The sequence below is a fragment of the Sorex fumeus genome, unplaced genomic scaffold (assembly GCF_029834395.1).
Source record: "Sorex fumeus unplaced genomic scaffold, SorFum_2.1 ptg000029l, whole genome shotgun sequence".
Taxonomy (NCBI): domain Eukaryota; kingdom Metazoa; phylum Chordata; class Mammalia; order Eulipotyphla; family Soricidae; genus Sorex; species Sorex fumeus.
This window is the reverse complement of record NW_026606086.1, coordinates 11,884,196-11,905,551: the sequence shown is the minus strand read 5'-3', so window position 1 is coordinate 11,905,551 and position 21,356 is coordinate 11,884,196. Positions and strand designations below refer to the sequence as shown.

Sequence of the window (21,356 nt, the reverse complement as noted above, 5' to 3'; positions counted from 1 at the left end):
GACCCTGCCTCCTAAACCAAAACAATACAAAACGAAAAAATCAAAATTGTAAGAGCGTGTACAAATGTAATGCAACTTGAAACAAAAATCTAATTTTTATTTTATATTCATATGTCCAGAATGGAAAGCGTTTAGATTGGGAACTTTTGTTTTTAGTTTTGGGACACTCAGTGATGCTCAGGGCTTACTCCTGGCTTTGTGCTCAGGTATCACTCCTGGTGATGCTTAGAGGACCATATGTGGTGATGGGGATCAAACCAGCATCAGCTGCATGCTAGACTAGCCTCTCAACCCCCGAACTATCTCTCTGGCCCCTTTCAAATTGTTTCTTATGTCTTGCGTGTGATTGACCTGGGTTCGATCTCAGCACCATGTTTTGTCCCCTGAGAACTGCCAGGAGTGATTCCTTTGACCTGCCTGGACAAAGCGTGGAGCACGCTGAGTGTGGTCCAATCCCTTTCCCCCCCCTCCAAAACGTTCCATTTCTTTTATATTTGCCTTTCATTTTTTTTATTTGGGGGGAATTTGGGGGCCACGTGGTGGTTCTCAGAGTTTACTCCTGGCTTGGTGCTCAGAAATAACTCCTAGTGATACTCCAGGAACCATATGGGACACCTGGGGATTGAACCCAGGTTGACCGTGTGCAAGGCAAACGCCCTACCCACTATACTATTGCTCAGATGCATCTATTTGCCTTTTCAATTGCTATCATATGTTTGGTACTTTTGCATTAAACTCTGTTTTGTTTTGAAGCCATGCTCAGTAGTTGCTGCAGGTGATTCCTGGCTTGTTGCACCAGGAGGCACTCCCAGGATTGCTGAGGGACCAGGCAGAGCTGAAGGCCAAGCTGCACTAGAGGCACTTGCTCCAGCCCTTGTGCCATCCCTGCTGCCCTGTTTTTAGATTTTGTTCGAAGGTGGCTCAGGGATATAGCTCAGTGGTAGAGCCCTTTATTTGCAAACATGATGCTCTGCATTTGATCCCTGGCACCAGCCCAAATGCTGAGGATGATATCCAGAAAACAGCACTACCTTTGGGAGCCCAGTGCTACAGGAAGTGTACAGTCCCTGGCACACTGCAGCCAAGTGTGTGTGACCTCAGTCATCACTCTACAGCAGCAATAGCAACAATAAAGGAAGGGACACGTGAAACATCTCAAAAATTAGAATCACTTGGTGTAAAAAACTACGCACACTGAAGGTTGTGTGTTCGCGGGCTCTCTGGACGGCTCTATCTCACCGCCCGCGTTCAGTGCCCTAGAGCCGCTGTGTGTGGCCTGCATCGGGACAGCTGTTGGCCAAGGGCAAATGAAGGAAGAGACGAGGGCCAGGCTGGTTGATCTTAGTGGCAGTTTATTACAAGTAAGTTTATCCCATAGGAGAACCTTATGTTATGGAGGGCCTAGGTTCTCTCAAGCACACGTTCCCCTAGCTAGTCTCCCCGTGGTCCATCTTTCAGCCCTGCTCTCTCCTTCTCCAGCTCCCTTCTAGTCTCGGCTGACACTCCACCCAGTCAGGTAGCCAAATCAACATTAGAAAGCCCTTCCTGACTGCTCAAGGGCTAGATACCTCTTAAGGTGTTTTTCTCTTTTCCTCAGTCCAATAAACGATCAACTATTCCTGAAGTTATGCAGGAAGGACAGAACAGTGTTATCCTACAACTTGAGGCTGAAGCAATAGCACAGCGATAGCAATAGTGGCTAGGGTGTTTGCCTTGCACGTGGCCAACCCGGGTTCAATTCCCAGCATTCCATATGGTCCCCTAAGCACCACCAGGAGTAATTTCTGAGTGCAGAGCCAGGAGTAAACCCTGTGTATTGCTGAGTGTGACCCAAGAAGCAAAGGAAAAAAATTAGAGTCACATGTTTTCTTTTTATAAACAGCGTTATAACATGCTCCAAGTGTGCATGGTCAGACGTGTGTTTGAACTAGATTCAGTTCACCACTGTGTTCCACTTCTGACTTTTGCATCTCCTTCAATTCCCTTTGTTCAGAGTTTGTATGCCAGTGCATGATATGAAATTTCTCCTCTTGTATTTGCTTGTGTGTGAGTACATCTAATGACCTCTATAAAACTATGTAGCTGTGGAGATGTGGCTCAGTGTCAAGCACATGCCTTGCTCACATAAGACCTGGTAGCTTTCAGCTTTTTTTATTTTTATTTTTTTAAATTTTTTAAATTTATTTTTGTTTTTATTTTTGCCCTCCATGTTCCTGGAGCGAAGAGATGCCATTGGGCTACACTAGCACGCGACAGGGACAAATGGAGACGTTACTGGCACCCGCTCGAGCAAATCGACGACTAACGGGAAGTTAAGTGATTAAGTGATTTGTTTTTATAACGTAGAAGTGGAGGAATCGAACCCGGCTCGGCCGGGCTGGCTGCACACAAGGCAAACACACAGCAGTAGGGCGTTTGCCTTGCACGCAGCCAACGTGGCCGACCCGAGTTCGATTCCTCTGTTCCTCTCGGAGAGCCCGGCAAGCTACCGAGAGTATCTCGCCCGCACGGCAGAGCCTGGCAAGCTCCCCGTGATGTATTTGATATGCCAGACACAGTAACAACAAAGTCTCCAATGGAGCCGTTACTGGGCCTGCTCGAGCAAATCAATGAACAACGGGAGCACAGTGACAGAACGTAGAAGTACTGCTATTTATTCAACCATTGATTAAGCTGATTGAACTGGGCATGAACTCCACATTACTTTTTTTAAATTCATAATGTTAATTTTATTATTTATTATTATTATTTAATCACCATGAGATAGTTACAAAGCTTTCCTGTTTGAGTTTCAGTCATACAGTGATCCATCACCCAATCCTCCACCAATGCACATCTTCCATCACCAATGTCCCCAATATCCCCCCCATCCCGACCCTCCCCCATACTCTCCCCGATACTCTCTCTTGTATTGCTTGTTATGAATAGCATAAGATGTCGAGCAGCTGCAAGAGTAGCTGCATGCTCCTGGAATTCTCAAATTTTAGATGATTAGGGTCTGGAGAAATCTCTGCAGCAAGCTGCTGGGTTCAGAGATTCTTTTGTGTGTCTCTGGATCATGGCTGTTAAGGAGCTTAAGTAGCAGCCGGAGGCAGTTTGTGGGCATGACCTCTAGGCTCCCGTGGGGACAGGGGGATGAGAAGGACCAGCACATCCCCTATTCCATGAGGCCTGGAGTTTGCCGTCACTGAACCCATGTACCTGCACTTCTCATTGGGTTCTGGAAGTTGGCAGCCACTGGGGTTTTCAGGGGCAGGTGGAGAGACGATGCCTTCCTCCATCTGAGGCACCCAGGTGAAGTCAGCCTGGCTTAAAGTCTGGAGGCATCTCGCAGCAAGCTGCTCGGTTGGGAGATTCTTTTGTGTGTCTCTGGATCATGGACCTTGCTTCCATCTTTTCCAGAGAAATAAACTATTGGCAAATGCTCTGCAGGGCACACCCACAGCGCATAGTGGGCCCTAACTGTGTCACTTGATCTCTTTCGAGATTTATGGGTCTCTGAAATAAGACCAGTAAGTGAGCTGAGCCGGAGGTGGTTTGTGGGTGTGGCTCCCACATACCTAACTTTTGGCTGTTTAATTTCTTGGTAAACTTGGACCCAAGTTGTTGGGGTCTGGCCAAAGTCACAGTGGCAGTTTTTTTTTTTCCTTTTGGGTCACACCCGGTGATGCACAGGGGTTACTCCTAGGTCGGTCATGCGCTCAGGAATTACTCCTGACAGTGCTCGGGAGGTCAACATGACAAATGACCTGGCACCCGAGCTGCGCAGGAGGAAGAGAGCGGCTTGGAACGCCTTCAAGAACGTCGAAGAAATAGCTAAGAGGACGAAGAACCTCCGGCTCCGGGCACATCTCTTTGATTCCACTGTTCTTCCTGCATTAACATATGCCTCAGAGACCTGGGCCCTACGCAAACAAGATGAGAACGCCATTCAGGTCTCCCAAAGAAGAATAGAAAGAGCTATGCTTGGAATATCACGTTTCACTCAAATGAGAGAACGAATCCGGAGTTCTGACATCCGTCGACGATCAAGGATCAGGGACGCTGTCTCATTTGCCAAGGTGTCGAAAATCAGATGGGCTGGTCACGTAATGAGATTTAAAGACGACCGTTGGACTAGAGCTGTTACTGATTGGATTCCACGGGATGTCAAGAGACCGCGTGGCCGCCCACCTACCAGATGGTCAGACTTCTTTGTCAAGGTCATGAACGATCGGTTTGAGGCCCTCCATGTTCCCGGAGCGAAGAGATGCCATTGGGCTACACTAGCACGCGACAGGGACAAATGGAGACGTTACTGGCGCCCGCTCGAGCAAATCGACGACTAACGGGAAGTTAAGTGATTAAGTGATTAAGTGCTCGGGAGACCATGTGGGATGCTGGGAATCAAACTCAGGTTGGCATGTGTAAGGCTAACGCCCTACCCCCTGTGCTATCACTTCAGCCCCCACAGTGGCGATTTTGGGGTGTCAGGAAGCCTGAAGGCCCCGTCAGGCTGCTGATGCACTCGACTTGCAGGTACAACTTGACCTGCTGGCGGCACCATACCACCCCCTCTTTCAGTTTTTTTATTACTCTCCTTCGCCTGTTTTCAGGGCTGCCTCTCATTCCAGAACTTCCACACCACCACCGGAAGCACTTACAGAAGAGAGGAATCTGGTAGCCGCTGTAGTGGTGGCGCTGCCCAGGTTTATTTCCCTAGGATCAATGTGGAGCCACTCAGGGGCCCTTCCTGAGGCTCCGTGTAAACTGGACACTGATTTTACAGAGAGAGTATCAGAAAGGTAGCTGCGGCCATCACTTACGTAGCAGGTGACAAACTGCCCTGGTGCCTAGGACGGAGTTTCCATTTCGCTCACAGAAGTGATCTCTGGTATCTGTGTTTAGGCTTTCAGAAGGAGTTTTGGCATTCCTTATTTCTTAGTCACTTTGGTTAGAGACAAGAACATTAAAGACAAGTGACTTAACCTGTAATGTTGTTTTGAAGGGAGAAATTCAGAAAATATATTTTTGGGGAAGTTAAAGGAAGACAGCATTCCTGCTCCTCGAGCTGCCGGCAGTATTAAAATCAACTTCACCCCACGAGTGTTCCCCACTGCTCTTCGAGAATCACACGTAGCGGAAGAGGAGGAGGTAGGTAGTACTTGTCAGTTGTTTTATCACAAGTGCAAGGGATGGGGTGGTGGTGGGAGGGATACTGGGATCATTGGTGGTGGAGAATGGGCACTGGTGGAGGGATGGGTACTCGATCATTGTATGACTGAAACGTAAGCATGAAAGTTTGTAAATCTGTAACTGTACCTCACGGTGATTCATTACAAAATTTTAAAAAATTTAAAAAAAACTTTGTTGTATAATTTAGCGTGGTTTGGGTTTCGGACTGTATCCAGAGATGTTTAGCAACTTCTACTGGCTCTATGCTCCTGGGTCACACCTGAAAGTGCTCAGAGCACCATCTGGTTCCAAGGGGGGAACCTGGGCCTCCCTCATGCCAAACGTGTGCAACCTTTTGAGCAGCCTTCCCAGGCTGGATTAGACTTTATTTTTCATTTTAACTATTGAAACTTGAACTGTAGCCAGGGTTATAGCTCAGCAGTAGAAGACTTTTCCTTGGGTGAGGCCCTAGGTTTGATCCCTGAAACTGCCAAAAAAAAAAAGTGAGCCTAGAACTGGTTCTGAATTTAAATAGTCATGTCACTAGAGATAGTATTCCATAAATATTTTGTTGTTTTCTAATAAGAAAAATATGTTTTGAATATGTTGGGCTCTAGAACTCTGATGAAAGAACAGTGATTTAATATAATGAATATTGATGCTTTTGTTGCTTATTCTAAGAGGTAAATTGTTATACTTACTGTTTTCCTTTATATATATAAAAGATGCATGTATCTTTTTTGTTTAGTTTTTGTTTGTTTGTTTTGGGTACGCATCGGGGCTTACTCCTGGCTCTGTGCTCAGGGATCACTACTGGTGGGGTTTGGGGGGACAGTATGGAGTGCTGGAGATACAAACCAGGTTGGCCATGGACAAGGCAAACATCTTATCTGTTGCACTATCTCTCCAGCCCCTAAATGTGTCCTTATTAGTCAATAGTTATGTTCTATATTTTATTGTTTGCAAAATTGTTTTTTCTGATTTTAAATTACAATTATTTAAAATCATTTATGATTTTCAGTATAAAAACATAAAGAAGCTAAATAATTTCTGTAAGTAATTACATGATCTCCCATAAATTTTTGTGAAATATATGCCAGAAATATTTATATACTTGAACTGACCCAGCTTGTATAGTTTTTCAGACATAAAAGCTGGGACCAGAGTTGTAACTCAGCTGTAGAGCTTCTACCTTGCATTCTGAGGTTCTGGGTTGGATTCCTGGAACTGACCAAAAAAAAAGACAAAAAGTAGAAAACAGGAAGTTTAAAATCATTCTTACAGAGCCGTGTATTAGTTTGCTGGAGCTTCTGTAACAAAGCAGATTAGACTGGGCGACTCAAACAGCAGACGATTCCTCCCAGTTTCTGCCCCTGAGAAGCCCAGTGTGCGTGGTGGGACTGGACCCTTCCTGTCTCTTAGGGGCACTTCCCAAACACCGAACTCCTGAGACCATCACAGCGGTGCTTTAGGCTTCAGCTTAGACTTTGGAGGATGCAACATTCATAACAAATAGTACTCCCGGGATGTACAAGGAGATGAAAACCCTGAAAGCTGCAGGTAACAAATAGAACCTTTGTGTAATACATTAAATTTCATTTGCATTTCAGTGGCTACACAAACAAGCAGAGGCTAGAAGAGCCATCAATACTGATATTCCTGAATTCTGTGATTTAAAAGAAGAAGAAAAGAACCCCGAATGGTTGAAGGAGAAAGGAAAGTAAGTTGTTTGTGCTCTCGCCATGAGATTTATCATGAATTTATTTGGACATTAGCATTCATCACACTTTCTAGCTACCTTGTTAGATATGTAAGTGTGTGTATAGTTGTTGGGAAAAGACAATCTGTCACCATCCTCCCGTTGTTCATCAGTTTCCTCGAGCGGGCACCAGCAACATCTCCATTGTGAGACTTGTTACTGTTTTTGTCATATCGAATACGCCACAGGGAGATTGCCAGGCTCTGTTGTGCAGGCAGGATGCTCTCGGTAGCTTGCTGGGCTGTCCGAGAGGAATGGAGGAATTGAACCCGAGTCAGCTGCATGCAAGGTGAACACCCTACCCGCTGTGCTATCACTCCAGCCTGGGAAAAAAAACTATAATTTTTAAAATTAGGTAGGGCACTATAAAATATTAAACATGGCTCTAAGTTTTATTTGTTTTTATATCTCAGTATCATAGAACTGAAAAGTGTCATATCTTTTGGATTTTTTATTAAAACTAGCTTTAAGACCCTGTTACGTGTAACAAAGATCCTTTCTAATAGCTTGGTTTTATTTGGGGGAGGGGGCGTGGGGAGGATCACTAGCGAGAGCTCAGTGGTTTGGAGCACATGCTTTGCATTCAGGAGGCCCAGGTTTGGTCCCCAGCACCACTTTATCCTCTTGAGCACTGCTGGGAGAGACCCCTGAGTGCAGCTAAGAGTAGCCCTTGAACAGTATCAGGTGCGGCTCCCCAAGAATGGAAACAAACCAAAAATGTGGCTTTTTGGGCCAGGGACCTCAGTCAGACAGTTGGGCATGCTTTGCCTGCGAAAGCCCCGGTTCAGTCCCAGACAGGATCTCCATGGACCCCAGCAAGACATCCATCCGAACCCATGTGGGGAGTCACCACCAGGCCCCACTGGGTTTGGCTTTTAGAAACTAGAGTTTGTGGGTATGTAATGTGGCTCAGTGATAGAGTTTGTGCCTTGTGTGTTAGACTTTGAGTTTTTTTTTTCTTTTCTATTCTAAAGATTTGGGGGCCACACCCAGCACTGTTCAGACCTTAACTCCTGGCTCTGAACCCAGGGTTCCTGGTGGGAATCAGCAGGCTATCTGGGGTACCAGGGATCAAACCCAGGCTGACCGCATGCAGGCCAATGTCTTACCTACTGTCCTATCTCTCTGGCCCCAAGAGATTCTGACGCAAAAATTTTGATCCCTGGCATGCACATATACACAAAAAATGTAATGAAAATAATCATTTTTTTCATTTGATTAAATGCTTCTTTTTTTTGTTCTTTTGGGTCACACCTGGCGATGCACAGGGGTTTCTCCTGGCTCTGCACTCAGGAGTTATTCCTGGTGGTGCTCAGGGAACCATATGGGATGCTGGGAATCCAACCCAGGTCGGCCACGTGCAAGGCAAATGCCCTACCTACCCGCTGTGCTATCTCTCCAGCCCCTGATAAAGTGCTTTTTTGATCATTCACATACATTTGTTAATGATGACCAAATTATATTAGGAATCATTATTTATCATGCATCCCTTTTATTCACATTTGATTCTATGAGTAGCTTTTTTGTTTGGTTATTTTGGTTTTGCTTTTGGGGCATACCCAGTGATACTCAGGGATCACTCCTGGTGGGGCTCTGAGGACCACATGGGGGGCCTGGGATTGAATCTAGATGGACCACTGTAAGGCAGGCACCTTACCTGCTATACTATCCCTTAGATACCAATGAATATTTTTATGTACTAGTGAAATCTGGTACATTCTGAATGGTAATTTGAGTCTATATTTTGAAGGCAGTTATAAGTATTATTTATTATATAATGACATATATACATATATATCATTGTATATGTACATATATGGTTTTGGGGGACTTTCCTTTGGAGGAGGTTCACACCTGGCAATGCTCAGGGGTTATTCCTGGCTCTGCGCTTAGAAATTACTCCTGATGGTGCGGAGTAATTTAGGATGTCGGGAATCGAACCCAGGTCAGTCACATGCAAGGCAAATGCCCTACCCATTGTTCTATAGCTCCAGCCCCCTCCACATATATAATTTTGTACTTTTTGTTTTATTTTTGTATTATTTAGCTTCAGTTGACTTGCACACAGCCGGCCCAAGTTTGATTCCTCTGCCCCTCTTGGAGAGCCCGGCAAGCTACCAAGAGTATTCCGCCCGCACGGCAAAGCCTGGCAAGCTTCCCGTGACATATTCAATATGCCAAAAACAGTAACAACAAGTCTCACAATTTGTTGAGACATTACTGGTGCCCGCTCAAGCAAATCGATGAACAGCGGGAGGACAGTGCTACAGTGCTACAGTGCTGCATTTTAACACCGTAGTTTATAGGGGCTGGAGCAATAGCACAGTGGGTAGGGCATTTGCCTTGCATGCACCTGACCCAAGTTTGATTCCCAGCATCCCATATGGTCCCTTGAGCACTGCCAGTAGTAATTCCTGTGTGAATGAGCCAGGAGCAAATCCCGTGCATCGCTGGGTGTGACTCAAAAAGCAAAAAAAAAGTAATAATAAAAATAAATAAATAAAAAATTGAAAAATAAAAAATTAAAGGCCATAGTTTAAAAACTTGTTCATAATAGAGTTGTTTTGGGCACTCAGTGTCCAGCACCAATCCCACCACCAGTATGACCTTCCCTCCACCATTGTCACCAGCTTCCCATTCCCTCTCCAAGCCTGAACCTTTAGCAGGCACAAAATAATTTACTTTATATTGCTTTATTACAACAAAATGGTAAATGGAATATATCAAAAAAGAGTTCAGTAAAGAAAATTGTTATGTCTCACAATGGTGGTATTCAAGTCATTGTCTGAAGGTTTACTAAGCTGTTTGTTGCTAGTTGGATCTTCTGTATTATTGTTTTTGCTTATTGAGCTTAGTGGGCTTCTGTGCTACTTTTCCTTCTAGTTTACGGTGTTCTGCTGGGCTGACAGTGGAATTTGAAGGTGTCATGTGGCCACATATGTGGCTGTGTGGGCTAAGAGCTGTAAAACTGAAATGACTCTTTGGTTTGGATTCTCTTGAGATTAGTCGTGAAGCTGTGAAGCTGGACAATTTATGCCAGAGACTGTGTGGAGTGGGTGAGGCTGCTTGGGCTTTCAGAGGCACAAGGGCAATGGGGATTGGCCGCCTGAGAAGGCCCACTCAGAGAAGGCCCTGGAGTTTTCAGCCTGGAGACCTGTGTACCTGGGACTTTCACAGGCTTGGAATCTCTTCTGGTATTAGTGAGCTGTGAAGCCTGATTGTTTATATGGCATGGTCTGTTTTAAAAACAATTTCCAAACCACACAATTCTATAGTTAAAGTTCAGAATGAGTGTCTCTGGGCTAAAATCAGATTAGCGCTTGTGCTCCCTGTGGAAGGAAGTTCTATGGTGACTGTCTTCCTTTCTGTTTTCCAGTTGGCTGTGCATTGACTTTCCTTGGCCTGTGGCCTGCACACCCAGCAAGAATGTCCCTCCTACTGTTTACACAATGACATTGTTCTCTGCCTCTGCTGCCTCCCTCCTTTATAAGACCCTCGAGTCTCACATAACCAGGATAATTTCCTTCCTTGAGATCCTTAACCAAACCATAACTGCAGTTCGGGAACATACTCAAAGGCACTGGATCAGAACATGGACAGCTTTGGGGTGGGGACCATTATCTGTCTACTGCAGTGCCTGTACTTTTATTTTCTCATCTCTTCTCTGTTCTTTCTCAGTTTTCTCTTCTGTCTGTTTCAACACTGGGGGTTAATCTGTGGAGTTGAACTGAAATTGGCATTTTTTTCTCCTGAAGGTTAGAGACCTGGGGCTGACAGCTTGGTTCTTCCTATCCCAAGAGTAAAATCCTACAGGATTCTTCTCCTCTCTCATCTCTTCTTCCTCCCTCCTTCCTTTCCTTTTTCCCTTTCCATTTAGTTCATTATCAAATAAACCTTTATTGATTATTTGTTTTCCAGGTAGTACCTGAGATTTGAGCTACAGAGATCAGTGGAGGAGAGAGCTAAACATTTATTAACATTGTATGTCAATTACAGTACACAGAACTTATTATCACTCACTATATGTTAAGTACTGTAACTCATTGATACTGCATGTCAAGTATGGTACATAGAACTTATCACTGTGTGTCAAGTACACTACATACAACTTAGCACTGTTTTTCAAGTACAGCACCCAGAACTGACTAGCACTGTTTGTCAAATACTGAATTCACTGGCACTGTGTGCTAAATCCAGTACAGAAAAATGACAAGGGATGACTGGAGTGATAACACAGTGGGTAGAAGGTTTGCCTTGCACATGGCTGACCCGGGTTCGATCCCCAGCATCCCATATGGTCCCCCGAGCACTGCCAGGAGTAATTCCTGAGTGCAGAGCCAGGAGTAACCTCTGTGCATTGCCATGGTGTGACCCAAAAAAGCAATAAATAAATAAAATGACAAGGGAACATGATGGCACTGAATACGAGAGAGAGAGAGAGAGAGAGAGAGAGAGAGAGATATGATGGGAGGTGTGTTCTTTCAGGAAGAGGAAATGCAGTGAGCAATCAGAAGTCAATGTGAGACAGAGGTTAGGAGCTATACATAATTAACTTTTCCTTAAACAGAATTTCAGGCAAGGAGTAATGACAAACCTAGAAAACATATGGGCCTTGTGTAATTGAAGAGTCTTAGATTTTATTCAGTAAAGTGATGAAAATGTGTTGCAGAAATCATAGTGAACTGCTTTGAACCATGGCATGGTGGCAGAATTGGCAAGGAGGCAAGTGAAGAAATATTGGGCCAGGGAAATGGCTCAGAGGGCTGGAGTAATGGCCCAGGTTCAATCCTGGTGCCATATGTTCCTTGAGCACCTTTGGCAGTAACCCCCAGGCACATAGCTGAGAATAGCTCCCTAAGACTGTTGGATAGGGCCCAAAAGACACCCTTCTCCCCCTAAAAGCAAAGTTTATAAAGAAAAATTCTTGGGGTAGTTGTTGGGGGGTGAAAAGAAGCATAGTTCTGGGTGATTTCTGGGTTTCTGATTTGAATGGTTGATCTTGTGATGCCACCAATTACATTAGATAACCCTGATTAGTAGGGAGTGCTGGTTAGAATAGTGGTTAGAGTACTGGGTAGGGGCCAGAGGAATAGGACAGCGGGTAGGGCACTTGCCTTGCACACGGCAGAGCCCAGTTCCATCCCCAGCCATCCCCAGCATTCCGTGTAGTTCCCTGTGCAGTGTCAGGAATAATTCCTGAGTGCAGAGCCAGAAGTAACCCCTGAGTACTGCTGGGTGTGTGTCCCCGCACCCCCCCCCCCACACACACACAACAAAGGCGAAAAGAAAAAAGGAAATAGTTCAAAGAGTTGGTGTAGGAAAGCTCACCTGAGAGGGAGTCTGACATGAGCACAAAGAAGCAGCATACCCAAAGAGAATAGGGCTGATGGACATGATTAGAAAGCCGCGTAGAAGGCTAGAGAGATCATACACAGTCAAGGCACTTTCCTGCACTTGCTCAACCCTATTCTAACCCATGCGCCACATTTGGTTCCCTGACTCTGACTCGGAAACTTGAGCACCACCGAGCACCACCGAGTGTGGCCCAAACACCAAAAAGGGAAAGTGAAAAGAAAAAAGAAATGAAAAAAAAAAAGGAAGAAAGAAGAAAAGAAACAGGAAGGAAAGGGAAGGGAAGGTGAAGGAGAAAGAAAGGGGAGGGATGAAGAGAGGAAAAAAAAACTGGTTGCAACTAGTTGTTTTAGTGTTGGAAATAACTAAAGGTTCCAGGAAGTGTTTAGTCATTATCATTTATAATATACTGAAGGCGTGATTTGTAGTTAAGATTGGAGGGGGTCTGACATTTCTGCAGGCCTACATCCACACCTCAGGCCCTTTGCTGCTCATTCATTCTCCAGGTAGCACTGTAGCATTGTCCTCCTGTTGTTCATCGATTTGCTCGAGCGGGCACCAGTAATGTCTCCATTGTGGGACTTGTTGTTACGTTTTTGGCATATTGAATATGCCACAAAGAGCTTGCCAGGCTCTGCCATGCGAGCGGGATACTCTCGGTAGCTTGCCAGGCTCTCTGAGAGGGACGGAGGAATCGAACCCGGGTCGGCTGCGTGCCCTACCCAATGTGCTTGATTTTCAAGCTGAGAGGACTCCGGGGCCTTTCTGGAACCGGAAGAACATTCCCTTCCCTTTCACCTAGGCTCCAGCCTGACTTTGACCATCTTTCCAGGCCCAGACCCCAGACCCCAGACCTTCTGATTGCTCTTCTGTTCTGCAGTTTCTCCCTATTTCCCACAGAGAACCCCTCACAAGGTACTGCTGGTGGTAAGAAATCAGAGAGCTTTAAGTAACAGCCAAAGAAGAGGCAGGATGAAGATGGCATTGAAAGTCACATCATCATTCACACTGGGTCTCAAACATCACAAAAAAAAATCACTAGGAGAGGACTGGCTTTGAAGAAAATGAGCAGCACTCAGCACAGCACCTCAGAGAGCTCCAGAGTAGAACCAGGAGTAATCCTTGAGCACTGGGTGTGCCGCCCCCAAAAACAAAGGAATTTTACTCACAGCAGGGCCCAGAAGACCATAGGGGAGGCCAGAGATCAAACCTGGATTGACTACATGCATTGCAAGTGCCATACCTGCTGTGTGATCTCTCTGGCCCTGGGACAAAGTAAAAAAAGAAAAAGAGAAGCAAAATGAGATGAGGATAGTTGAAAATGAGGATCAAAGAGGAGCTGAAGGCTTGCTCCTTGGGAGAGCGCGGAGTGTGATGCTGTGGGTTTGATCCCTGGCACCTCTCCACAGCCCAGTATCGCTGCTGTGTGGGGTCTCGGGCCCATGCAGCACTGTCATCTCCAGGCATGATGGCTGGGTGCATGAGAGCCCCGCAGCTAAGTATGCAAGCACCTCCAGCCACAACCACAAAGCTGGAAGGAAAGGGGGAAAATTCAGAAAAAGGAAGCAAGTGAATAAGTAAGAAAATAAGGAAATCGGGAGAAAACTTAGTGACTCTGCCCAGAGCAATAGAAGGGTGAAGAGCACTTGTCTTGCATGTGACTGACTTGGTTTCAAGCCCCAGACCCCCGGATGGTCCCTGGTGCCCTGCCAGTAGCAATCCCTGAGCACAGATCCAGCAGTAAGCCCTAAGCACCAGCAGATATGATGCGCCCCACCACCCCCACACACACACAAAAGAAAGAAAAGAAAACTTAGTGACTAATGATATCCTGAGAATTGGAGCAAAGTATAGATAATGATAGTGCTAAGAACACACAGGTAAAAGGAAAGATAAGATGTGCCAGAAGAAATACATCCTTCAAGCAGAGAGACTCAGCACGAAAGATAGAGACAGACTAGAATTGACCCAGAACCAGTGAATTGGATTTAAGCCCAAGGATAAAATACTTTCATCTCCAAAGACTTTGTCTCACAGTAGCCTTCTGTATTTACTTCGGCCGAACCATCAGCTTTTCTTCTGGAGCTAAAACTGTGTGGCACTGATTTCACAGTGAAGTCAGGCAAACATTTCGATAGAATGGGTGAGAGCATGAGAAACACTACTGAGAGGATCGTATCTACCAAGAAAGAGATCTAAAACAATATAAAACAATAGCACTGTAGCACTGTCCTCCCGTTGTTCATCGATTTGCTCGAGCAGGCACCAGTAACACCTCCATTGTGAGACTTGTTGCTACTGTTTTTGTCTTATCGAATATGCCAGGGGGAGCTTTCCAGGCTCTGCCGTGCGGGCGGGATACTCCCTGTAGCTTGCTGGGCTCTCCGAGAGGGACGGAGGAATTGAACCCGGGTCGGCCGCATGCAAGGCAAATGCCTTACCCACTGTGCTATCTCTCCAGCCCAATGTCACTCCATTCTAAAAGAATAGGCCACAGAATTTCGTTTTTCTGTTTTTCTTTCTTCCTTTCTTTTTCTTAGTGTGAAGAAAGATAGTTTTCAATCACTATATCACTGTCATTCTGTTGTTCATCGAATTCCTTGAGCAGGCACCAGTAATGTCTCCATTCGTCCTAGCCCTGAGATTTTAGCAAGTGCCACATTGGAGGCTTCTTCAGGGTCAGGGGAATGAGAACCATCATTGATTGTTACTGGGTTTTGGCATATCGAATACTCCACGGGGAGCTTGCCAAACTCTGCCATGCAGGCAGGATACACTCGGTAGCCTGTCGGGTTCTCCAAGAGTGAGAACTAGACAATAAGAGGTAGCGGCACTTCCAGTTTTATAGTCCGCGGGTCCTGACCATTGATGGAATAACATGGTGCTGGGGACAGTTGGTGGGTGTAACACCTAACTACTGGAAGATGGGGGATCTGAGTGGAGGAGGCCCAGTCCGGATCCGAGCAGGCTTGGAGATCTCAGCCCTGGGTCCCGCACACCTGGGTTCCTCTGCCAGTTAATTGAATCACAGTGAGATACACAGTAATAAGGTGGTTCATGATTGTGTTACAGTTATACAATGTTCCAAAAACTCATCCCTTCACCAGTGTACATTTCCCACCACTAATTTCCTCCCACCTCTCCACCCACCCACCCCACCCCCTGCAAGCAAGATAGTTTCATAGACTGAAGCTTGCTCAGAAAGACATGGGGTTGGGTAGAGAGAAAGAGAGGAATATGTGTTCAAGAGAGGACATAGGCTTCTCCAGAGGGTAAAAGCAATGTAGGCAGAGTTATGTAGAGACAAACTAGGGAGATAAGTGCTCAGGGGAGACCATGGGCTTAACATTCATTTTTCTTGATCTAGCCAGAATTTCATTTTTCTTGATCTAGCTTTCTACTTCCGTGTCTTAGTTTTAGATCCTAAATAACCACCTTTCAGGAAAATGTGCTAGCTTCAGGAGTTGGTTCTCTTGTAAAAGCATTTTTTCCTTTTTTATTTTTCCAATTGATGTTGTGCCAGATAGCTTTTTACTGAGAACATCTCATATAAAACAGAAGTCTAGAAATTCTAATTTATGTATATGCAAGGCATGATGTGATTTGACTGCCTTATGTGACTCAGACTCCGTAAATAGCTTTAATAGCCACCTTCCAGAAACTTGTAATGACAGAAGTCTGAGGCACCATCATTCCAGGGAGCTGTATGCTGACCTCACTTGGTTTGACTTGCTGCATAAGTTGTTTTGGGCCCTATTCACCCCAAACTTACAGCTCCTTCTGTAGAGTAGAGTCAAGTGAGTCCCATTCACGTGTTTCACTCTCTCCGAATCATAACAAGAAATCATAATGATTAAGAATTTGTCTACAGTCTAGATTTCTGTAAGATTAGACTTCTACAGTCTAACACCCAGAATTGTTGTCACTGGTATAAATTGTTGTCACCCTTCTAAATCCTAGCTCTGGAGGTAGGGAGCTAAGAGTTTCTTTTGTTTGGGGGTCACATCTGGCAGTGCTCAGGGCTTGCTCCTGACTCTGCTCAGGGATCACTCCGGGAGGGTGATCATTTGCAATTCAGGGGTCAAACCCAGGTTGGCCATAGTGCGCTACCTGTGGTACTACTCTCCGGCTCTGTAGGGGCCCGACAGTTGCTATCAGACTAACCAGCCTGAGTTTCTGCACACTTGCTCTTCCTGAATTTCCTACAGCTGGAGTCTTACCTATGTTCATGCCTTTTTACTTCACGCTGAATTTCTTTTGCTACTGGTTGTTTGCCCTGTGGATAGTTCTTGTTATACCAAATGTCTGTCTTGCCATATCCTTGCCTCCCCCACTCTTTTTATTTCCCCCAGAAGCCTAGGGCTGGGGGTCAGATCTGGGACTTCGTACATGTAAAGTACGTGAAGCTGTGCCACTGAGCTACATGTACTTTCAATAAAGTACTGCCCTTGAATTTCTCTGAAGTGGGTAAATGTTGAGAACCAGAATGCAGAATGCTAGGATCCAGATATGGAATGCTGCCCTGGAATGCGACCCTGGCAGGGATCCTGTCTCTCTCTCTCTCTCTCTCTCTCTCTCTCTCTCTCTCTCTCTGTTCCTCCTTCTGGAAAAATTTCCCCTTAAGAAAACCCTTTACATTTATGTTTATCGGACTGGAGTGATAGCACAGTGGGTAGGGCGTTTGCCTTGCATGCAGTCGACCCAGGTTCACTCCCCAGCATCCCATATGGTCCCCCAAGCACCGCCAAGAGTAATTCCTGAGTGCAGAGCAAGGAATATTGAGCATTGCTGGGTGTGACCCCAAAAAGCAAAAATTAAAAACAAAACAAAACCAGGGGCTGGAGCAATAGCACAGTGGGTAGGGCGTTTGCCTTGTACGCGGCCGACCAGAGTTCAATTCCCAGCATCCCATATGGTCCCCTGAGCACTGCCAGGAGTAATTCCTGAGTGCAGAGCCAGGAATAACCCCTGTGCATTGCTGGGTATGACCCAAAAAGCAAAAAAAAAAACCCCAAACAAACAAACAAAAAAACATTTCTGTTTATCTGATAAACTAAGGCCCTCGGGATATGTAATAGTTTAACCAGGAGAGATCAAGGTTGTTAGACACCTGACCTGTGTGTTTTCAAAAGGCCGGCAGCACTCTTATCTCTCTTGCCACCTTGTTTCAGTGGTCTCAGGCCACTTCCCCCACCCGGGGGAGGCTGATGGCGATATGTAGGCGAAGAAAGGAACAAGGGCCAGGCTGGTCGGTATCAACTATAGTTTATTCCAATCTCCACTCCCCTTCTGCTTCTCTCTCTCGAGCCAGAGCCCCTTTCATTCTCCTTCCGGCCTCTGGATCTGACTCTGCCCCCTCCACTCTTACAGTCTTAGCTTATATAGCAATCATGTAGGGTGGTGACACAAAGGTGGGTTGAACATTAACAAATCAACAAAGAGAGGTAAGACTACTCCTCCAGGAGATTAACTCAAGGAGAAATCTCATCTAAAGAGATTACTTCAGATTACTAGGAGATCCACTCAAGGTTGGGATCCCAACAAGGGTGTGTCATTTTCTTCTTTCCTCAGCTAGTAATCCACTTAAGTAGTTTTAGTAAATCTACTTCTAATATTTTTAGCAGTGTCATTCTGTATTTATTACTGAATAATAATAATAATAATAATAATAAGAAGAAGGCCCTCCCGTTGATCGTCGATTTGCTCGAGCGGGCCCAGTAACGTCTCCATTGGAGACTTTGTTGTTACTGTGTCTGGCATATCGAATACTCTCGGTAGCTTGCCGGGCTCTCCGAGAGGGGCGGAGGAATCGAACTCGGGTCGGCCATGTTGGCCGCTTGTAAGGCGAACGCCCTCCCCGCTGTGCTATCGCTCCAGGGGCTGAATAATAATAATTATAATAATAATAATAATAAATCGATGAATAACGGGGATTAAGTGATTAAGTGATTAATAAGTCATTCTGTATGAGCACAGTCACTTAAAATCACTTAACTTCCCGTTAGTCGTCGATTTGCTCGAGCAGGCGCCAGTAACGTCTCCATTTGTCCCTGTTGCGTGCTAGTGTAGCCCAATGGCATCTGTTCGCTCCGGGAACATGAAGGGCCTCAAACCGATCGTTCATGATCCTGACGAAGAAGTCTGACCATCTGGTAGGTGGGCGGCCACGCGGTCTTTTGACATCCCGTGGAATCCAATCAGTAACAGCTCTAGTCCAACGGTCGTCTTTAAATCTCATTACGTGACCAGCCCATCTGATTTTCGACACCTTTGCAAATGAGACAGCGTCCCTGATCCTTGATTGTCGACGGATGTCAGAACTCCGGATTCGTTCTCTCATTTGAGTGAAATGTGATATTCCAAGCATAGCTCTTTCTGTTCTTCTTTGGGAGACCTGAATAGCGTTCTCATCTTGTTTGCGTAGGGCCCAGGTCTCTGAGGCATATGTTAATGCAGGAAGAACAGTGGAATCAAAGAGATGTGCCCGGAGCCGGAGGTTCTTCGTCCTCTTAGCTATTTCTTCGACGTTCGTGAAGGCGTTCCAAGCCGCTCTCTTCCTCCTGCGCAGCTCAGGTGCCAGGTCATTTGTCATGTTGACCTCTCGACCTAGGTACACATAGCTGTTGCATTCGGAGATGGTCGTTCCATTGAGAGCAAATGGAGCGTCAGGAACAAGGCTGTTTCTCATAAACATTGTCTTCGTAAGATTCAGCTGTAGTCCTACCTTTCCACACTCACGATCAAAGTCGGCCAGCATTTGTGCCACTTGGCTGATGTTTGGTGTTATTAAAACAATGTCATCAGCAAAGCAGAGGTGGTGTAGTTGCCGACTATCTATCTTCACTCCCATTCCTTCCCATTCCAGTCGTCGCATGATGTTCTCGAGGGTGGCACCAAAGAGTTTCGGTGAAATGGTATCACCCTGCCGCACCCCTCTCTTGACATCAACGATCACTTCTTTGTAGAATGGTGAGATCCTAGTAGTGAATCCGCAATACAGCTCACGGAGGATCCTGATGTATTGGGCTTGAATGCCCTGATTGGCTAGGGCTTCAATGACTGCTTCCATCTCAACAGAATCAAAGGCCTTCTTTAAATCAATGAACGTTAAACAGAGCGGCATCTTGAACTCCCGAGAAACCTCAATGAGCTTGGTTATCGTGTGGATATGGTTGATGGTGCTGAATCCTTTGCGGAACACAGCTTGCTCGCATGGTTGTCCTTCATCTAGTGTTCTGCCAATCCTATTTAGGATGACTCGAGTGAACAACTTGTAGATGACAGACAATAGGCAGATGGGGCGATAGTTGCCAGTGTCATGGATGTCTCCCTTCTTGAACAGTAGTATGGTCCTGCTGGTTTTCCATTGGGACGGAACCTTGCATTCAGACAGGTAGCGAGTGAATAGCCGAGCCAGTGTATTGATGAGTACTGACGGCAGGTTCTTCAGGTGTTCAGGTCTGACCTTGTCTGGGCCAGGTGCTGTTTGTTTCTTTACCTACGAAATGGCGTGTCGGATTTCGGAAGGGAGAACGTTGGGAACGACATATCCATCCTGTGGAATTTGGTATGTCGGCAAGTGGACATGGCTATCGAAGAGACTTCCACTCTCGACACTACTTCCACTACCCAGCCATCGCCACACTCCAGGACACTTTCCGGACCCGCGCGGCCGCAAGCACACATCATAAGACACTAAATACCCATCTTCTGGAATTGTCGTACCATATTTGATAGGGTTCAAATATGGTAACACCTACAAGGGTGATTAGAGGTCACCCCAAAAGCCTCTATCCCTCTCGGAAAGACTGGCAAACTACCGAGAGTATTCCGCCCGCACGGAAGAGCCTGGCAAGCTATCCGCTGTGTATTCAATATGCCAAAACCAGTAACTACAACTGGTCTCATTCACCTGACCCTGAGGGCTTCACCGACATGGCAGCACTGAGAAGGATGAGAAAGGAGAGGCCGACAAAATCTCAAGGCCGACCTAGGCTGCCACAACGAAGGAAGACAAAAATGATCGTCTGTACTTTCAATGCACGTACGCTAGCATCAGATGCATCCATCGAGGACCTGATGGTACAAGCGCGAATGATCAAGTACGACATCATTGGTCTGACCGAGACAAGAAGGCACGAATCTCACCATGTCGTTTTCGACACTGGAGAAAAATTGTTCCTCAGAACATGCGATAAAAGAGGTGTTGGAGGCGTCGGTGTCCTTATTAACACAAACTTGGCCAAGAGCATTGATTCATTCGAATGCCTAACAACCCGAATCGGACGTTTACGTTTGAATAGATGTGGCTCACTGCCTGCAGTTTCTATCTTCGTTGTCTACTCACCAACATCTCATTATGATGAAAGAGAAATCGAGAAGTTCTACATGGAGCTAGAGAAATTCTATAAAGAAGACCACACCTTCTACAAGATCATTGTGGGTGATTTTAATGCCAAGATAGGACTGAGAAGATCAGCTGAAGAACTTCACATCGGGACCCATGGCCTAGAATGGAACGAACAGGGTGAGAGACTGTCTGAGTTCATCATGTCGACCAAGACCATTCATGGTAACTCACAGTTCCAGAAGGCAGAATCTAAACGATGGACATGGGAGTCTCCCGGTGGACGATTCCACAACGAAATAGACCACATCATATTCAATCGACGGTTTTGCCTGACTGATGTCGCTGTTGTCCCAAAATTTCAAACGGGATCAGACCACCGTCTCCTTCGTGCAAAATTCTACTTCACAGAGCGGGGAGAAAGGGCTGCAAAGTTCAAAAAGAGAACTCCCAGAATGACCACCAACTGGGAACTCTTTGGTACTATTGCGGCAACATGGGAAGATGCCATTGTTGACAACATTGACGAGGAATACGATCGACTGGTTCAGCACCTCCATGAATGTGCGAGGAACGCCAAGAGAGAGATAGCCACAAAAAATCGCCTATCTTCGAAAACTCTTGAGCTAATTCGCCAGCGTGGTTTGGCGCATGCCTCAGGCAACTGCAAGCTAACGTCCGAGCTCGCAAAGCAGTGCAGAGATTCGATCAAGGAAGACCTCAAAGAGAGAAGAGCAGAAGTAC

The 21,356-nt window shown here is 45.9% G+C and overlaps 1 protein-coding gene across 2 annotated transcripts in view; it reads left to right on the top strand.

Moving 5' to 3' along the window:
- The window catches only part of DNAAF4 (dynein axonemal assembly factor 4), a 62,608-nt gene that overhangs the window by 28,428 nt on the left and 12,824 nt on the right, over positions 1-21,356 (top strand). For both annotated transcript variants that reach the window (XM_056115394.1, XM_056115395.1), the window contains exons 5-6: positions 4,988-5,133; positions 6,765-6,874. In XM_056115394.1, coding sequence (XP_055971369.1) covers positions 4,988-5,133; positions 6,765-6,874 — 256 coding nt within the window. The remainder of the gene's footprint in view (positions 1-4,987; positions 5,134-6,764; positions 6,875-21,356) is intronic.